This window comes from Anolis carolinensis, unplaced genomic scaffold (genome assembly GCF_035594765.1).
Source record: "Anolis carolinensis isolate JA03-04 unplaced genomic scaffold, rAnoCar3.1.pri scaffold_12, whole genome shotgun sequence".
Lineage (NCBI taxonomy): Eukaryota > Metazoa > Chordata > Lepidosauria > Squamata > Dactyloidae > Anolis > Anolis carolinensis.
The window spans coordinates 11,294,338-11,314,952 of record NW_026943823.1 but is presented as its reverse complement, the minus strand read 5'-3'; the positions used below and the strand labels follow the sequence as shown (position 1 = coordinate 11,314,952).

The following is a 20,615-nucleotide window of genomic DNA, read 5'->3' as shown; positions in this document are numbered from 1 at the left end:
TGTATTTAATATCATTGCCATCACCATGGAGTCCTGAAGCATGTGAGAAGCTATTATTATTTTAATTAATAATTATTAATTAATAATATTTAATATTATCATTGCCATCACCATGGAGTCCTGAAGATTGCAAGAAGCTATTATTATTTTAATTAATAATTATTAATTAACAATATTTAATATTATCATTGCCATCACCATGGAGTCCTGAAGATTGCAAGAAGCTATTATTATTTGAATTAATAATTATTAATTAATAATATTTAATATTATCATTGCCATCATCATGGAGGCCTGAAGCATGCGAGAAGCTCTTGGGTGACGTTTGCGCGGTGACGTCACGGCGCCGCGCCAGGCCGCGCCCGCCCTGAGACGCGGTGAGCTCATCCTGCTTCCTCGGGCGGCGCGGCGGAAGTGACGCACCGGGCTCCCTTCTCGGCGACTGGAGCGGTGTGGCGGGGCTGCGGCGGGTCCTTTCCCCTCACGGTTCCTTCCTTCCTTCCTGCCGCCATGTCCGCGCCCGGAGGAGGAGGAGGCGGCGGCGGAGAGTTTGGCAACCCGCTGCGCAAGTTCAAGCTGGTCTTCCTGGGCGAGCAGAGCGGTGAGGCATCGCGGAAGGGAAGGGAGGGAAGGCATACAGGCATATATACCAGTCATGGGCCCGCTTGGGCCCTCTAGGTGTTTTGGACTCCAACTCTTAACGCTTAACGCTTAAGCGGCTGAGGGGGAAAAGGAAAGGGCCTGAGGCTGCTGGGAATGATGGGAGTTGGAGTCCAAAACACCTGGAAGGCCCAAGTGGGCCCATAACTGGTATACACACACACATACATATATACAGTAGAGCAGGGATCCTCAAACTTTTTAAGTGGAGGGCCGATTCATGGTCCCTCAGATTGTTGAGGGGCCGAATTATCATTAGAAAAAAAAACAAAAACAAACAAATTCCTATGCTCACTGCATATATCTTATTTGTAGTGCAAAAAAACAACAACAACCCAACAACAATTATTTATGAAGGGGACTCAGAGCGGCTTACAAGTTGTATGTACATACAATATATTATATTATTAGCATAGCACAATATTAGCATTATATATTACTATATTGTACTATACCATTAATAATAATAATAAAACTTTATTTATACCCCGCCACCATCTCCCCAACGGGGACTCGGGGCGGCTTACATGGGGCCATGCCCAGAACAATACAATATAACAAAACATAAAAGAACGACACATCATAACACAGTGAACAATACAAAGGATAATAATATACATTACAATGCAAAGTCAGGGAAATAATAAAAACAAGGGCGGGCCACATGAACATTAAGTTAAAACTCGGGGTGAGAAAGAAATAAGAATAAAACCACAAAGAACAGGGTCACGAGATAGTGGTGCAGTTTATAGGATAGATATTGGAGGGGAGCATTTTATATAATATTGTGGCTGTGGCGCAGGCTGTTGAGCAACCAGCTGCAACAAATCACTCTGACCAAGAGGTTATGAGTTCGAGGCCAGCTTGGAGCCCCGTGTTTGTCTTGTCTTTGTTCTATGTTAAGGCATTGAATGTTTGCCTTATATGTGTAATGTGATCTGCCCTGAGTCCCCTTTGGGGTGAGAAGGGCGGAATATAAATACTGTAAGTAAGTAAATAAATAAATAAATATTGTATTATTATTATTATTAGCCGCCCTGAGTCCCCTATTGGGTGAGAAGGGCAGGGTAGATTGATGGATGAATGTGAGCAATAGGGGCACAAGTCTGGGGGACTGGGGTGAAAATAACTGATTTACATTTCAGTTAGCTGATTGTTTTGGGTTATAACTGGTTATTGATTAGCCCATTGGCCATATCAAAACCCTTGACACATACACATCCAGCCTACAACCCACATTACAACAAAAATTAAAATCAACTAGCTATTAACAAGGGATATAGATCCATATCTGTACATGCAGCTATAGACATACATGCATATACATGTGTGCAGGTGTACATACAGTCATATAGGTACAAACAGATATAAACACATAAATATATGTAACTATAGGCAAACACATGTATACATGCACACCTATATGTACATAGATATAGACACACACATGTACATACATATGTCCACAGATATATATGCACATGCACACATAAGATATATACACAGGCGCACACATATACCTACACATAAATGTATACCCACAAACAGACGTGTGTATAGATAGAGAAATAGTGTGGAGGCAGCCAGTGGCTTCCTTAGCACATTATAATAGTTTGACCCCAGGAGCCCCCGGTGGCGCTGTGGGTTAAACCTTTCTGCTGGCAGGACTGATGACTGGAAGGTTGGGTTGCTGACCTGGAAGTTGCCAGTTCGAATCCAACCCAGGGAGAGCGCGGATGAGCTGCTTCTATCAGCTCCATGCGAGGACATGAGAAAAGCCTCCCACAAGGATGGTAAAAACATAAAAAGCATCTGGCCATCCCCTGGACAACATCCTTGCAGACAGCCAATTCTCTCACACCAGAAGCAACTTGCAGTTTTCAAATTTGCTCCTGACTCGGGAAAAAAAAGTTTGACCCCACTTTAAATGTCATGTGCAGATGTACCTATGCATACACACACCCTGAAGGGTCAAGGGAGGAACTACTACATGGTGGTCATGTTGCTTTGATGGCTGTTACCATCTCAATGCTTGCAGGAAGCATTATGCAGGCCAAAAATATCATATTCGGGAGTGATACACAAGGTAGACTGTTGCAGGGAAGAAACCACAGCATCAAGAGTGAGCCTTGTGGCCCCTTCAAGATTTATTTTGCATCATCAGCCATCACACTCTCAAAATGCACTGCAGAAGAGCTGTCTTATCACACTTCTCTCCCCTTTGCGATGCCATCTGGGTGGGTGGGTGGGAGGCGTAGGAAGGAGTGACGTTGTTCTTGTATTCTCTAATTAATTTAAGGGCTTTCCAAACCTATAGAAACCAGGGGTTATAAGAGGATAAGGTGGTGTTTTATTATTTAGAAGCCAACATTAGTAATCCTTTCCTGTCTGGGGCATTGACAGGTTTTCAGCGTAGAGGATGGTACACTATATAAGCCTGAGACAATCCACTCTTCTGCCTGATGAAACTGTATTAAAATGCTATACGATCCACCATCATTATGCTGAATGCCATACTTCTGTTAAAGTGTCAAGACTTCAATGAGAAGCCATTTCAGAAACTATATATTTACAACCGTCTCTGTTTTTCATTTCCGTCCTGATGAGTTCATTATGGCATGTTCTGAATGTAATGCAATAATACAGCAATCGGTTACAAACGATGAAACCCTGAAGAGCTACTTTGCATCCCAAAGTAGATACTAAGCATAAGCCCTAAGCATAATTAAAGAGATACATTTTAACAAATCCTTATAAACACAGTGAATAAGCCAATAGATCCCCTCATAAGAAGTAACAAATTACTAATGGGGAAACAGGTTGTTTGACATGTTACCTTTATAGATACATGAACAGAGAGGAGGGAAACAAAATGAGACATTTTCCTGGAATTGCAATTGTCTTTCCTATCTTTTGTATCCAATAATATTGCTTACTCTTAAAAAATATTTATTGTGGTCAGATTGTAACTAATCTCTTCATTCAGCAAGATTCCTCAATTCTCAATCCTAGTTTGCTTTAATTGGTCTTTTGTTGTTTGTTTGTTTTATAAACATTAGAAAAGATTATATGAATTTTTTGTTTAAGGTCAGTTTCCCAGAGCATTGTTTTTGCCATATTAATACTTTAACAACTTACAGAGCTTATTATGTGCTGAGCTCATACCTTCATATTATCTCAACTGTCAATGTGAATTGACCCTTCACGCCTATAATACTGATCACCCAACGTGTGACTAATAAATGAAGTTAACTCCGTTTTATTTTAAAAGCAACATGGCTGGAATTGGTTTGTGCAAATTTATATTCAGTGGTTTAAATTGCACTGTTGGCTAATGCTCAAAATCCATTATCTTTGAAGCATGATAAGGGATCTTATCTGGAAGCACACAGCTACACAGTATTGTGGTGTGTCTGGACCCCAAATTGTTTTTGCTGTATTTCAGAGGAAGGAACTGGCAGAACCACCTCTTGAGTATTCCTTGCCAAACAGAACCATATGAAAAATTCATGTGATTGCCATAAGTTGCACGTACAGTACAAGCATAGGTTTTTGTTTTATGCTGATGTAGAAAATGATTTCAGAAATTGCAAAACAGAAAGTCTTCTGAGACAAATGGGATTGTAGCATCATGTTCTATGTGACATGAAGACTGATGTGCAGGTGTTGGAATAATTCTAGTCTGTGCTTGTATATATACAACAGGCATGCCATAAATAAAGACTGCAATTGCTGGTACATCCCTATTTTGGATGAGGCTCATGAACATTTCCTGGTGCAGTGCCACAAAACAGTGTTGTAAATTAATTTATATTGCAACTGGGATTAGCATTCTGGAACTTGTATTTGATTCACATTGAGATGAATCACCATGTTTATGTTTATTTTTGTATCTGGGTGAACACAAGTCATAAATGTATTATTTCATGGATAAACATAATTACAATATTCTCCCTAGTTTTCAGGAAGAAGTTCACAATCCCTTGTTGCTTTTTATAGTTTCTAGTATCCTAGTAATAGGGTAAGCAGATGAGAGATTTCTGGTGTTTGGAGAAATGTTCTTATCAATTCATATATGAGGAATAGCTATTTTCCTTTCCTTTTTTCTATAGTTGGAAAGACCTCCCTGATCACCAGATTTATGTATGATAGTTTTGACAACACTTACCAGGTAAGAAAAAACAGTGAATTCTCTTAGAGCACTAACTCTTACTGAGTATCAGTTGGATACAGCCATATTTTTCATCTGGGGAAGAAAATGTGATTGACTATTGTGGAAGCCATTGCAATGTCAAAACTAAAATCAATATATAAAACAAATGGTCCCTAATTCAATCTACATCTGTTCACAGTCAGAACAAAACAAAAAAAAGCTTTCTAAATACAGTAGAGTCTCACTTATCCAACATAAATGGGCCGACTGAACATTAGATAAGCGAATATGTTGGATAATAAGGAGGGATTAAGGAAAAGCCTATTAAACATCAAATTAGGTTATGCTTTTACAAGTTAAGCACCAAAACATCATGTTATACCACAAATTTGACAGAAAAAGTAGGTCAATACACAGTAATGCTATGTAGAAATTACTGTATTTACAAACTTGGCACCAAAATATCACGATGTATTGAAAACATTGACTACAAAAAAGCATTGGATAATCCAGAGCGTTGGATAAGCGAGTGTTGGATAAGTGAGACTCTACTGTAGAATAATTCTTATAGTTCTCATTTTGCTGGTTAAATGACAATCTTAGCACCAGCTGTTGTGATCCAGCTTTAGAAATTGTGGAATCAATTATGATCATGAACAGTGCCTTTCGGGTTTTGCCTCACATCTTTGGAAGTTCTTCGCCAAAACTATGGGTACATGACTTGCACCTCTAATTACTTTTATGTAGAAGCTGATTTTTTTTGTCTGTCTAGCATTTGATGGTTTTATATTGGCTTTGTATTTTATTGTATATACAGTCATCCTCCATGTTTATGAGTTTTGCAGATTTTATTAATTACAGATTTTATTGATATGTCCTCTTAGGTTTTCTAGGGCCAGTCTGTTCAACGTCCAGCAGAAATTGATTGTAGAGCTGCATTACAGAATGTAGAAAATCCTAGAAAAGTGTTATCTTAGTTTTAAAAAATTATTTGCATTATTCCACTTTTACAGGGGTTTTGTGCCCCTAGCCCTCTCAAAGGTTTGCATATATTTTATTTATGTGTGTGGTAGAAAATGATAATTGACCATTGTGCTTCTTAAATGCATTATAGTTCAGTTTTATTCAGACTTTTTTCCCTCATTTTCCAGGCAACTATTGGAATTGATTTCCTCTCAAAAACTATGTATTTAGAAGACCGTACGGTGAGTGGGGTCATCTGTATGTTACCATTGACAAAGATATTTTCATGGCTGCAGAGAACCATGCTGTTTAACCATCTGCATTTCAGGAACACTCTTGAATTGCATTGTCATCCCAATTGTAATTTGTGAAAGAGAGGAATAGCCCAGTTAGGATGTGGGTGTCAACCTATTGCACACTGTGCTGTCCAAAAGGAAGATTTAACTCCCCAAAGTATAGCATTCCTTGCCCCGTTGAACATGGGAACATTTTGTAGACATGGTTTCTGTTCAAGCACGTCCCTCCCTCATCTGTGGCTGTTAGAATTATGCTCTTTAAATGCAGGAGTGGATGAGATGTTTGAAAATTCACATCATAAAACAGAACTTTTGCAAAATTAGATTGATATATTTATAGGGAGACATGGTGGTTTTGACTCTTTATAATCTCACTGAACTATTTTTCTTAATGGAATATTGATCTCTGACTGCAGTTCTTGGGCCTGGAAGATGCCAGTCTTGTACTTCGTGTTCTTCATTTCTGTGACAATGTCAGATTTATAGATTTATAGAATGGTCTGAAAACTTCCTTGTTTCATTTTAGTTGAGAGGGTGTTTGCCTAGTGTGCATGATGCCCAGGCAAGGCTCTGAGCCTAGTTCCTTTTTTTCTACACCAAAAACTTGCCACTCAGGCCCTGCTTATATGATACAAAGCATTGTGTTGTCTGGCATCCCCATGTGAACTGGCTGTATCCCCATTACTTTCTTGATTTTTGCTAACTAAGGTGAGCTAGGAGTCATCTGAGTTCATGAAAACTTGTCTCAGAGAGAGGGATATTTCTTGTACATCAAGATGGTTGTAGGCAGGAACGTAGAACACAAGTCATTCATTGTCTCAAGTCTTGAGCAGCCAGACTGTGTGCCCTATTATCAGCCCAAACATAGCTAAAAGGTTATTTAACTGCTTTTCTCCTGAATAGCAACAGAGGCTTTGACAGGGCTTCTTTTTCTTTATTATGTAATTCATTTGAGACACAGGCAGACTTGAAGTCCATGTGGAGATGTCTGCTGAGATGTCTCTTGCTGTTCATATTGAGTGAAAGCATTTAAGTGTCAAAGAGACCTTGGCCTGGATCTTGACTGATGTGAGTAATAAGGGAATCAAAAACTATCCTTAACTTCTAGTAGTCCTTTCATAAGAACCTGACTGGGCCTCTGATTTGTATATCTGCTGTGTGCACTGTTTCCTATTGTGATTCTCTAAAGAGAAAAAAAACTCTATAGCTAAATGATTGTCATGCACAGAAAGACTGATTAAGAATCAAGAAATTAATTTAAAAGAGGAAGGTATATGTTAGCAAGCTCTTCTGTTTTATTTTGCACTGTATTTTGGTTCATTTTAACTTCCCCCTTCCATCTGTTACTTGTGTTGCTTTGCCTCAAAGTTTTGTGTTCTTTTTTATAATTTCACATGAGTTTGTTGTTTTCTTTTCCATGTTCCTGCTCCTCCTCCCCCCCCCCCTTCCACCATTCCCCCCACGTTTTCTGTTTTCCTAGATCAGGCTTCAGCTTTGGGACACAGCCGGCCAGGAGAGGTTCCGCAGCCTCATTCCCAGCTACATCCGGGACTCTGCTGCGGCTGTGATTGTCTTTGACCTGACAAGTAGGTACTAGGCATAGGTTCCACTCAGGCTGAGCTCCTAAGAAAGAACTCCATTCCTATCCACCTTAGGAAATACCTTGTTTACTCAATTCTAACGTCCTTGTTTCGCTACTAAATTCCCTCGCCAAAATCAGGGTGCACATTAGATTTGTGTCATATTATAATCTCAGTGCGGAGCCAAACCAAAAGGGAAAGATGCTTCAGGATGCCACCTGCATTCTTTGGCAGTTAAAGCTCAAGACCTTATCAAACAACATGATTTGATAAACATTAAGGCAGGACAATTAAAAGTAGGCTCATTCTACAGCAATGATGCACCCTAAAGACGGTTTTCTTCTCCTTCTCTGGAAGCTTTGGTGTTCTAACACTTTTATATTTTAAGAAGGAATTCTAAGCAGTCAGCAACTGCAATGTGCATCTTTTTAGCCAAATTACAAAGAGTGCACTTTTGGTCACTTTTCTCACATTGTAAAGGTAAAGGTTTCCCCTGATGTTAAGTCCAGTCATGCCTGACTGGGGGTTGGTGCTCATCTCTATTTCTAAGCCGAAGAGCCGGCGTTGTCCATAGACACCTCCAAGGTCATGTGGCCGGCATGGAGCGCCCTTACCTTCCTGCTGGAGCGGTACCTATTGATCTACTCACATTGGCATGTTTTCGAACTGCTAGGTTGGCAGAAGCTGGAACTAACAGCAGCCGCTCCCGCCGCTCCCGGGGTTTGAACCTGGGACCTGGGACCTTTCGGGTTCCTTTTCGCACATCATATTCACCAGCAAATATTTGTTTTGGTTTCAGGATTTCGAAAATTGAAGTGCACATTAAATTCAATGGTGCATTAGACTCGAGTAAATACTGTAGAGCAGACTAAACCTATTCCTGCACATATAGCTTTGTAAAATTCATTGCCTTTTGCAAGGGAAACAGGTAGACAAAGACTTTCACAGATTTTGATAAGCAGTATAGATAAAATATTCCTCCTCGTGATCTATTAATATGAATACCTGTTGTAAAGGACAATAAAATTATTTCAGTGTCCAAGTGTTCATTTAAACTGCAATTGCTTCTTTGTTTTTTGCAATAGGAATTTTCTTTTCATGGCTCTGCTTCCCTTTGGAGGATAGCCTATGAAACTAGGTATTCATCATTAGTATCCAGGAGTTTGCTTTGTTTCTAATAGCACTTTTGTAATGACATTGCATCTTTTCCTATACATTCTTGATACATTATTGGTATTAGTCAACACAAATGAGAAAGACCGGGCTGAATTTCCTTATTTAGAAAACTCAAATGCAGAGAGAAAGTGTTTTTAATATAATTTCCATTTAACAGCTATGGCTGACAAGTATTGATTACTGCTTCATGAGTTTTAAAGCCTATTTTAAATGCATCTGAGCATATCTGGCAGCTACGAGATCTTATTTATGTGTTCAGAATTACGTACTGATGTTCTTGATGACCTGGGTTGTATGAGAGCATATCACTTTTGGCTGACTCTTTTGTTTGTTCCTCCTTTAAGACCGGAGAAATTTGTCACTTCTTAATCCTCAGCCACTGACAATCAGACAGAAGTTTCGGAATAGTTTTCTGCACATTCTCTGCTTGGTTTTATGTATTTATTTTATTTTACATGTCTGTGTGTCCACTTTATCAAAAATCGAGTTGTTGGTAAACAAAACACAATTGGATATGAGGGGCAGGGGGAAGAGACAAAAGTCTGGTTGGAAATAATTTGTATGTTCTTTGTATTTGAAACTCTGAGTTTTCCTCAGATGGGTAAAGAAGTAATACATGTAAAGTGGGTATGCACTGAATAGGTTTGAGAGGGAACTGTTACTGTATAGTATAGACGAAAATTCTCTGACTGAAAAGCCTGGGATTCAGCACATCTTCAAGAGCACAATTTGCCCTTGTAGCCATGATCCACAGGCAAAGACACATTTGCATGTTTTGAATAAAATGACCATTCACTGCATTGTATCAGATCTTTTTGAATCATTCCAAAGGGGGAGTCCTGTCAGTTTATTGTTGTAGAAAAGAAAGTGATAAAGTAAGAGGGCTCTCAGATTTTTACCTCTGAATTCTGATTTAAAATTGGAAAGCAAAGAGTCAGAAATCTAGAATAATTTTAAACAAATAAGCCCCTTCTTTGAAGGCTTAAACAAGCTGGGTGGCCATCTGTCAGGAGCACTTTGTGTTTTTCCTGCAAGGAGGAGGGTGGTTGGACTAGATGGCCCATGTTGTCTCTTCCAACTATAATTCTATAACAATTGACAGAAAATACGACAATTCTGCATTAGGGCTTTTCAAACAATGGTGTCACACCATGAGTTGTGGGGTGCTGTTTTTGGCTTGCAATATTTCCATTTTCCTTGGGCACTGATTGTGCCGTCTAAACGACTTCCAGTACAGACGTCCTCAGTGGAGTTTAGACAGTGGCCTCCAGAGCCGAATGCCTCAGTGACTTGGCTAGTTGCAGACTTTGCCACGTTGCCCAGTCCAGTTAAACAAAGATGTTGATAGAGGAAAAGGGAGATTTGCAGTCACGGAGGCAGGCAGACAGTCACTCCCTCAGTCCCTGACCTTGTTTGTCCAGGAAGATGGGCAGGGGAGGCCTTCACCAGTAGCTCACCTACTTCTTTCTTTTGCTTGCCATTTATGACCTCTATTGTTCCAGCTAACTGAATCTTTCTTCCCTGCTAGTGTCCTCCTTTGCCATTCTCTCCCACCCCATGATAGATGTGTATGAAACATTGTCAAAATGTTCATTCAAGTAAAAATGAAATCAGTGGGGCCAAGCCAAATTGGACCCAGTATCTTATTCTGGTTTCTAATTCTGTCCCTCTTGAAAAGTTACTTTTTGGGGTTTGTAAGTGGTCATGTTGGGTGGGGAATTCTAGGAGTTATATCCCCAAATCAAGGTCATGTCTGAATAATAAAACATAAATCTTGATACACTTTTATCCTAATTTTCCTATGATTAAGATTGAGCGTGGTTTATTAGAGATTATTCCATACTTTCCCCCCTCTCATAAGTGCAAGCAACAGAGCTAAGCAAAGGTTCCCCTTTGGGCAGTGGCACTTCCTTGCTGTTGACCTTATGAATAAAGTATTTTCCTCTTCTTGATGGTGTGAATACACTGTGTCTTATGTTGAGAGTGTTTTGATACTGCACTGAGGTTGTACTCATAAGAGAACCTGTCAGACGTTCGGCAACGTTTTTTATTTTTCCAATATGGAACTTACCTGTGTGTGTGTGATAACTTTCTCAGAAGAACATAATCTTAATATGGGAGGTCTTGTTCACATATCCCCAAGTGTCCCTTGTTGTCTTCTAGTGACTGAAAGAGTCTCCTTCTTCCAAATAAATGATCCCAGTATGTACCATTGGCATTGCCACTTATCCTGATTAGTACCATCCTTTGGGGAAGTGTGCTTGCATAACGGAACAGTCAGATTGATGGTTGCAAAGTCCCACCAAGTTTTTCTTTTTTCCTTACTATTTTCTGCTGAACTATATGCGTTGAGAGGCCTATAGTGCGAGGCAAATCTTTGCACTTCTATAAAGATCCTTCCTAATGCATTGCCTTTTCTCTAAAGGACAGTTTCTTCCTCTTCTGTCTTTTGTCTTTCTGCTTCCTCTCTGGACTGGTACCAGCAGGTCCGACTCCAGTTATGGGACACAGCAGGCCAGGAACGGTTCCGTAGCCTCATTCCCAGCTACATCCGCGACTCAACTATTGCAGTGGTAGTCTATGACATTACAAGTGAGTGAGAGATTTGATTAATTGTAAGACATTGAGGGACAGAGACCCTGAGTAATCCTTATAAAGAGAGACAGTTGGGCTCGTTCTGTGTTGCACAAATTGAATACACACATACCGTGCTTTTACAAAGTGGCCTTTGTGAAACTTTTATTCTTCTCTTGAGTTTTGACTGTAATGAACGGAGCTGCCTTTTTCTTAACAGATCTAAATTCCTTCCAACAAACCTCCAAGTGGATCGATGATGTGCGAACAGAAAGAGGAAGCGATGTCATCATCATGCTGGTGGGGAATAAAACCGACCTTGCAGACAAGAGGTAATTCAAGGAGCTTGGAAATTAGACCCAGAAAGAAGGGTTGTTGTATGCTGGAAATAAAGAATGGAAAAAGCCCCCAACCCCACCCCTGTATTGAGTACAAATGACTGCACTTTGAATTCAGTTTGCAGCAATTGAAGTAAGCTAAGTAAGCAAAGGGAGAAAGAGCTGATAATCTTAAGAAAGAGTTGTGGGCAAATCAATAGTTTGAACTATGACTTTAGAGTTTCTAATTTTCCCATTGCTTCCTGGTGTTGTCTGTGCATTGCCTCAGTTTCTGGCTTGTGGTTGTACCGATGAGAGAGAAATCCAGGAGATTTCTGCTCCCTTTGTCACATTAATGCATAATTAACTTGACATTATCTCAAGTGGCCAATGTTTTTTCTTTCTCACTGTCCTATTTGAACTGTTCTCCAGACAAATAACTACAGAAGAAGGCGAGCAGCGAGCTAAAGAACTGAGTGTGATGTTCATCGAGACCAGTGCAAAGACTGGCTATAATGTGAAACAGGTAATTTGGGGCTTCTTCTAGAGAAATAACTGCCTCACAGTTTTTACTCAAGAGCCTCGCAGTGGGATATTGTAGTTTAATTTATTGTAATTTATATCTATTAACTTTTTATTTAGGCAGACTTTTAAAAAAGAAGGGTTTAAGAATCATGTCAAGGGCTACTGTGGTTTAAAATGTTTTTATGGACTTAATCTGAATTGTTTTTAATACTAATAATATTTAATACTGTTTTAATATTTTAATATTTGTATATTTTAAATTGCATTGTAATGCTTTTAATGTTAGCGTCCTTGAGTCTCCTTATGGAGAGAGAAAGTAAGATATAAATAAACGTGATGATGATGATGATGATGATGATGATGATGATGATGATGATGATGAAGTTGTACCATAACTGAGCTGGCATTTTGTAGTGGAGGAATTTCTTTCACTTGTAATGAGTTTCTGTGTTCAAAATTCACTGCTGCCTTACCTGCTTACTATGTGCAATTCAGAATTGTTGCAAAATAGGGTCCTCTTATGTTCCCTGCCAGCTTTTCCGCCGTGTGGCTGCCGCTTTACCTGGGATGGACAGCACTCCTGAGAAAAGCAAAGATGACAGTATCCTTGTACTGAATCTCAGCAGCTTCCTTCCCTCCACAATATTTCAGTGCATGCCCTTTCCCCACTCCTGTGCAGTTCTGTTGTGTAAGGTTTGGGTAGAATGTAACTTTGGTGATTCTGATGAGGGAATCTCCACTTAAGTTGCTTATTTCTGTTGTTAATGCCACATGGATAAGCAGCAAGCCTCATGTGTGGAGTAGGATATGAACACACACAAAGCTCTATAGCTCTAATCATATGTAGTATGATCCCTATATCCAAGAGAGCTACATTCTTGAATAATTGTGAACCCTATTGAGATAAAGGACGTGGACCAACAATACCAAAGAGTTGCAGTCAAGGATCTGGAAAATGCTTAGAGAGGACATGTTTTGTTGAAAATGGATAAATGAAACTGCAGATACCAGTCCTTCTATTTTTCAGGGTGTTGCTCTGAGCCATTTCTTGAATATCAGGAGCCAAAATGCTCCAAAGGCCAGGTTTGTTGTTATTGTATGCCTTTACCTTAAGGTGAACCTGTTATGCAGTTTTATTGGTAAGACTTGTTCAGAGTACATAGAACATATTTTTTTGGATGTGGGCAAATGAAATTTTGGGTGCTAGTCTGACAGTATGCTGTACTCAATTTCATTCATTTGTTTTTATCCCCATTCTCTCTTCTTTTAAATGGAACGTGTAATTGTAGCCAGAAAGAAGATTTATTTAAGAATAGCAGGGATGAGATTAATGATCTGTATTGCTAGACCTGAATGAGACCCTTTTCTGTCTTTTGTGAGTTTAAACCTGTTTTTTGAATGTGTTTCTACTTAACTTGCGATCTGCAGTGATCGACATCAAACTAGAGAAACCTCCTGAGCAGCCAGTATCAGAGAGCGGCTGCTCCTGCTAAAAGAGATCCCGTTGTGCAGCGACTCCTTCCCGATTGGCCAGTCCGATCTCACCGAAGAGCATCCCTTTTCATTGACAAGAGAAGTGTAACTTTCCTGAGGGCCAAAACCCCAGGTCTGATATGCATTTGAGCCCCCCTCCCTGTACTGCGGACAGCCTTGGCTGCTCCTTCCCTACTGCATGGTGTGACTCCTCCAATGTGTCCTGTCCCTTGTTGGTTGTTGCACTTGGGTGCTGTGGCACTCTTTTTTTTACTAGGTTTCCTATTGTGCGTGTGTTCACCTCGCTGTGTCGTCCTATGAGGGGGAAAGGGGAGGATACAGCAAAGGAGCTAGTGGAGCTGGGGCATCCCCCGCTTCTTTACTCTTGCTTTGGATTTGCCCCTCTTTCCAGAGGTTGCTCCTTTGGTTGGATTTGGCCATAGTCCTTCCTGCAGGAGGAAGCGCCATGCAAAGTCCAGTGCTAGCTTCCTGCAAAGGGCATGCTGCCACTGGCCACACACTCTCCTGTCTGTCCTTCTTCCCGGAGGATAGAGAGGAAGGGCAACAATAGCTCTGAATCTGTCTTTGTTTCTACTTTCAACCTCCCCCCTTTGTCTCTAGATTGGCTTAGTTACCTTTAGTTACAGAAAGCCTGCCCCTTTTTCTGGAGGATTTTAGTGCTTAGTCAACACAAATGAGGGCAGCAGATAAAACTGGACTGATCAGAGACCTTATGTTGGAAACCTGGTTCCTGCATAGTGACAAAAAAGGGAGTCTCAGTATTAGGAGATTAGGTATTCTCAACTACCGTCTCTTGTACCTCTACTTTATTTTTCCTCCTCCCCCAGTGCATTCAGCAAGATCTCTTTCTGAAGGAGCTGTGAACCTCACTGTTTCTAGCTGAATTAAAACAGGGACATGTAAAATGCCAGGAGCTGCTATTTTTGTATAATTTATCACTCGTGTCTCATTTTAAATATGCAAAGTGCTTTTTACATGCTTCATAGCTCCATTCTTGTATTTTTTTCCCCAATGGCTATGAACAAGCACATTCCTACCACTGTTGGGTGAGTCCATGTCTAACTATAGGTAGGACTCTCATTTGAATTATATTTTTTCATTCTATTGGGCTCACCTGGCCTTCAGAGTTGAAAGTGGATGACATAGTTACTCCCCTTGAACTGGTCCAGCCACTGTATATGAAGTGATACATAGTTAAATAGATATATAGGATTTTGTGTTCTGGTGTAATTCTCCTCCTCCACAACTTGCTTTGACAAATTATTTTTATTATACAAAGGAAGATACTTCAAGCTGTGTCTGACATCTGCTTGCTCTGCAAAAGAGTGACTTGTATACTGAAAGTTTTTAGAGGACAAAAACTTAGAATGTGTTCTGAAATACCTCTCCCATCTTATGATTGCAAACCTTCTCAAGGTACAAATTGTCCTGGGAGACAAATGGATGACGTTGGTCATGGAATGGTATTTGTTGGTTAAATAACCCACTCTGTTTCGTTTGAGATTTTCACCTGTTTCAATAGCTCCAAAATGTAGCCCGTAGGTTCATACTCATTCCTAAACTTTTGAAACTAATCTTGGGGAACCTTCTGCCCACATGTGTATAGCCATGGGATAAGATTTGACTTTGCAGGGGGGAAAAAGACCAACTGTCTCTGCTGGGTACAGTCTAAAGTCTGGACCCAACTTCCGTAATCCCACAGTGAGCCCACTTGGAGGACTGTAGAGTAGGGGTCACTGCGGCAGGCACCTTCATTATTATGAAGGAAAATAAGAGCAAGGCATTTTCTATATCTCTGGTTTCACTCTGGTTTGGAATGAAGGATACGTCTTTCCTGTTACTATAGGACTTAATTATTGACTTATCACATCAGTCTGTTCTGCCAAGTTTTAGCAAGGCTAGGACAAAAATATGTCTTTTGACTTGGCCAGAGAAGCTTTTATTTCAGAAGGTCCAAAGGAATGCACTAAAGAAAGCTCTGCCCCATCAACACTAGAAAAGGCCCCTCTTTCCACATCAGAAGGTTTCTTTGTGTGTTTGTGGCAAAAGAAGAGATACCTATGTCTTGGGTATGTTAGCAGGGCCTTCTCCCACAAAGTGGGCTCCCATTTTCAGATTCTGAAGTGCATGTTATCCTCTCTATTCAGTGTTTAGTGGTTAGCATCTTTCCTTTTTTATAATGCCATTTCTCCCTGTATCTGCTCACTTTCTTTCTTTCTGGTTCTCAACTATGGGTCTCCAAATGTTTTGGCCTACAACTCCCAGAAATCCCAGCCAGTTTGCCAGCTGTTAGGATTTCTGGGAGTTGAAACCAAAACATCTGGGGACCCGCAAGTGGAGAACGACTATGATAGACTGTTATTTACTTAGCAGTTGCATGGCCACTTTATTGTTGTGTAATTAAAGAAGCTTTACTTGTCATGTTTTTCTTATTTTTGTTGAAAGTATTATAGCAAATACAAAGTATCAGCAGGGTGCAACATAGATTCTTCTAAATAGAAATGATACTGCAAGTATTTTGGATCTTTTAGTACATGTTTAATTATTTCCACCCCCAAATATGGCTACTGCTCTCAAATAAGAAGGTCCCACTTCTTCTTTTTGACCCAAAGGAAATACTGTTGCAAATAGATGGTGCTGGAGCTGCACTAGTAAGATGAGCATTGGTACTGTTTTAAGTCTAGCTTCTTCACAGATGTGGCTCACAAAGGTAACATCTGCATTAGGCAGTTACCCCATTCCAGGCATCCATCTTCTCCTTTTGTGACAGGAAAGCATTGCGGGTTTTAGCATTGTAGTATTCTGTGTCCTGATGCTATCCTTCGCCTCCTCTTGTCTGTCAGATTTCGAGATCCCAGGTCTGTGACCAATCCCTTGAGCCTCGGAGCCCACGATCAACCGTACTTTGAAATTCCAGTTCTTCCTTTTAAAGCATTAACTAAATATATGTGTGGGCTTTCTTTCTTTTCTTTTTTTTGGTCAATCGCAATCTTCTTCTATCTCAAAAGCTTTGGATAGGTAAGTGTACAAAATTCCCAGTTCCTATTCTGGTAGGATCTGCCACATCTGTGACTCCTGTGGCATTCTATTCTATTCTATTCATCTGTCTGAGCGCAGATACCCGAGACATTAAGAATGAACTTTTTCTCCCTCTTCTTTCTCCTGAATAATCTTTCCAGCAGAACAACTAGGCCTAAGGACCTGGACTCACCCTGTGTATATATGGCCCCTGTTGTGTGGAAATTGCTGGTGTCCTGTCTGTGTCTGTTTCTCTCTTTCTTCCTCTCTCCAGTTGAACTGGTGCCGCTCTCCCTTTTGCACTGGCAGCCCAGTCCTGCCGCTGCTGTCGTGGCATCCTCTCAAGACACGATGGAAACTTGCATTTCCAGAAAATCGGGATTTTAAAGAAAATATACATAAATGTTTATGGGGAGGGATGGGGCGTGGGGCAGGCAGCAGGGGAAACCTAGTGAAGGGCACCGTCCCGTTTCCACTGCCTTCTCTGTGGATGTGTACCATATTTGAGTGTGCGTTGTTGGCTCTGCTGTCTCCTAGCCGTTAGCCACGTAGGTGACTCTTAATATATTGAATATTGACTGTCGAGATTACAGCTGTGTATCACACTAAATAAAGTTAATTTCACCACGGTGGGGGTCATTGTGGTCATTGGTAAGGGCTTGCTGCTCTAGCTTGTACCTTTGTCTCAAGATGAACGAGCATGGACATTATGCAGTAAGTAAATTCAAACTGTGTGCCAGGAAGCTTCAGCTCTTTGATGAATACAATCGGATTCCACCTTCCACACCTTGATTTCTGCCATTTTATGTTGTAAAATAAGGGACATGGTTTTACCGCACCATTATATATAATGAGACTTGGGCATCCATGGATTTGGGGATCCTGAAGAGAGCCAGGAACCAAACTCCGGTTGATACCAAGGGTCCTCTGTATGACAATTTGTGTCATGGTGTTTACTAACAATGGTGCAAGCTGATGCTGACATTATTGTTCCCCACAAATCTATTACAGCCAATATTGTTCAGACAATTTTCATCCTCAGTTTCAACTTCCATTTTGTGTCTGCTCCAGACTCCCTGAATAACCCTCCTGGCTCAAAACAAGACTGAATTGCCTTTCCTGGAAATAACATTTTATAATAGGTTGGAAGGGTAAACAATTCAGTTTAGCTTAATTCCTTTTCCAAACCCAGAAGTGAATGTAGAACCATTTCAAATCTGGCTTGCCTTTGCAAATGTCTTTGTATTGGGATGAGAAGTACTTTTTATTTTTTACAAAATGGATGAGAGACAAACTAAAACATCTATCCAGGACTAGAGATTTGAATGCTTTTGCAAAAAGACTGGCGTAGAGTCCCTGTGTATTCAATAGTCTTAGTAATTAATTAAATTTCTTGAATTTTTCCTCCCTCAAAGTTTCTTATGGTCACAAGTCTCTATGTTTAGGGGACAGGGAGGTTTTCTTCATCCCTAGTGATGTTTGGAGACTCCTTTGCAAAATTCTTTTTGGACTTTTTTCATGTGGGAGCAACTTGAGAAACTGCAAGTCACTTCTGGTGTGAGAGAATTGGCTGTCTGCAAGGACGTTGCCCAAGGGATGCCCAGATATTTAATGTTTTTACCATCCTTGTGGAAGGCTTCTCTCATGTCTCCACATGGGGAGCTGGAGCTGACAGAGGGAGCTCATCCACACTCTTTCTGGATTCGAACTGGCAGCTTTCAGGTCAGCAACCCAACTTTCAAGTCAGCAGTCCTGCCGGCGCAAGGGTTTACCCCATTGCACAACCGGGGGCTCCTTTTTGGACTACAATTCCCAGAATCCTGTCTGAAGATTTATTGGTCCTCTTATTCCAAAAGGTGTTTTCCAAAGTCCTGCAACCATTTTTCCAAGGTTCCCAGTCCAAGCAATGCCTCTCTAATATCATCTGGCTCTCAAGATGACCGTTTTATTTGAACTTGGCAGCTGTTTAAGCAAGGTGGGGCTGCAGCAATAAATAGTATAATGTGTGGGTTTACCTTCTGTCAGAGAAGATAATTTATACCTCTGCAAGCGGGACTTGTTTAACCTGCCTCTGGCATCCCCTTTTGCTGTGTGCTTAATAGGTTTTTAAGCAAGAGAGTGTTGAACAAAGGCTTTCCCAAGAAATGGCTCTCTTAGTCCCTTGCAGCATATAAGGAAGGAAGGAAAAGAGGAAATGTCATAGCACCTTTAAGTCGGATTGGTTTTTTAATTTTTGCATGAGCTTTTGTGGATAGAAACCCACTTCTTTGGGTGAAAGACAGAGATGTGGGGTGTTTTAAGGATGTTAAATAGCGTTATCAGCATTTCCTAGTTCTGTTTCTCAGAAACATGGTTGTTGCTTTTTTTAATGAAATGGCTTTGAAATTATTGCAAGTGGAAACTTTCAAAATGTAGAGCTGTCTCAACCAAACAGGTAAGTCTAGACACAACAATAATATTTTGCAACAAACCACATCCTTTCAATCCAAAAGGCATCTATTTAAGTTTGGGGCTTGTTCATACGCAAGCTGAAGATACATGTAGGATAAGAAATATAAAGTATTATTAGTTGAGTGAGATATCATGAATCAGACAGTTTCTGATCTATATTATGCAATAAAGTGCTTTTTAGACAAGACTTTGCAAACTGAGGAGAAACAATAGCTGGCTCTGCACTAACAGGCTGGTTTGGAACGACACTTTTGCAAATTCATTCTTCCTTTGAAGACTGTTCCAAAAGATGCGACCCACATCTGCTCCCTTTGTGCTATCACTCAGTTAATTGAAAGTAAACGCAGAAGCTCTGATGCAATGCTTCGGAGTCCGGATGAGGAAGTCCTGGCCTCCAATGTGTTTCTTGGGGTTTACCACCACTGCAGAAACTGTTAGCTGTGAGAAGCAATGTGTCTATCTTAACTGTTCCCATTCAGATCTGTAGTTTAGCAACATCACTGCTTTCTGGCAGGGAAGGCAAAACTACGACTCCCTGGATTCCATAGCAGTCGGCAATGGCATTTAAATTGTCAAACTGCATTCTACAGTGTAACTGTACTTGTTATGCAGTCCCCAATATCCATCAAAAATAGCTACAATATTGGAGGAACAGATTTGTTTAATTGTATTAGGCTAAGGATGAGACATTTGTGACACCGTATTTTATTATTATTATTATTATTATTATTATTATTATTATTATTATTATTCAATGTTTTGGACACCCTGTATTATATAATAATATTTTTTTATTATTATGCAACATTTGGGACACCCTGTATTATTATTATTATTAATATTATGCTACATTTGGAACACCCATTATTATTATTATTATTATTATTATTATTATTATTATTATTATTATGCTACGTTTGAGTCACCCTCTATTAGGATGAGATGTTCGTGACACCCTGTATATTATTATTAGTATATTAAATATTGCCAAATTGTAAATTGTTCTGAATCCCCTTCGGGGTGAGATAGAGCGGGATAGAAAAATAATAAATAAATAAATAATAGTCATTGCTTTATTATATTGTATATTATTATTAATATGAGACATTTAGAACACGAATATTATGAAGATGAGACGTTTGTGGCATCCTGTATATTATTATGAGGATGAGATGTTTGTGGCACCCTGTATATTATTATTTATTTGAAACACAACAAGATGAGTCCACAGCAGACACTCTGCTGGCTGTTGTATTGAATCACACGTCGGACACTTCCCAAGTATCTAGGACTATGTGATGTATGGGCGAATAATGCATGCAAATCCCAGTAATAATAATAATTATTATTATTATTATGCTACGTTTGAGTCACCCTGTATTAGGATGAGACGTTCGTGACGTTAGTA

At 40.0% G+C, this 20,615-nt stretch overlaps 1 protein-coding gene across 2 annotated transcripts; it reads left to right on the top strand.

The window, feature by feature from the left end:
* The first annotated feature begins 396 nt into the window (after nt 1–396).
* LOC100552668 (ras-related protein Rab-6B) lies at nt 397–17,385 on the top strand. 2 transcript variants are annotated; one of them, XM_003223391.4, is made up of 8 exons: nt 397–601; nt 4,773–4,831; nt 5,965–6,018; nt 7,553–7,658; nt 11,623–11,734; nt 12,152–12,245; nt 12,779–12,845; nt 13,673–17,385. In XM_003223391.4, exons 1-8 carry the CDS (start codon nt 511–513, stop codon nt 13,735–13,737), a joined length of 648 nt encoding a protein of 215 aa, XP_003223439.1. In that variant the 5' UTR covers nt 397–510; the 3' UTR covers nt 13,738–17,385. The 2 variants fall into 2 exon arrangements, with proteins under 2 accessions (XP_003223439.1, XP_008112877.1); XM_008114670.3 differs by lacking the exon at nt 7,553–7,658 and adding an exon at nt 11,315–11,420 and having other exon boundaries at nt 402–601.
* Nucleotides 17,386–20,615: the final 3,230 nt, after the last annotated feature.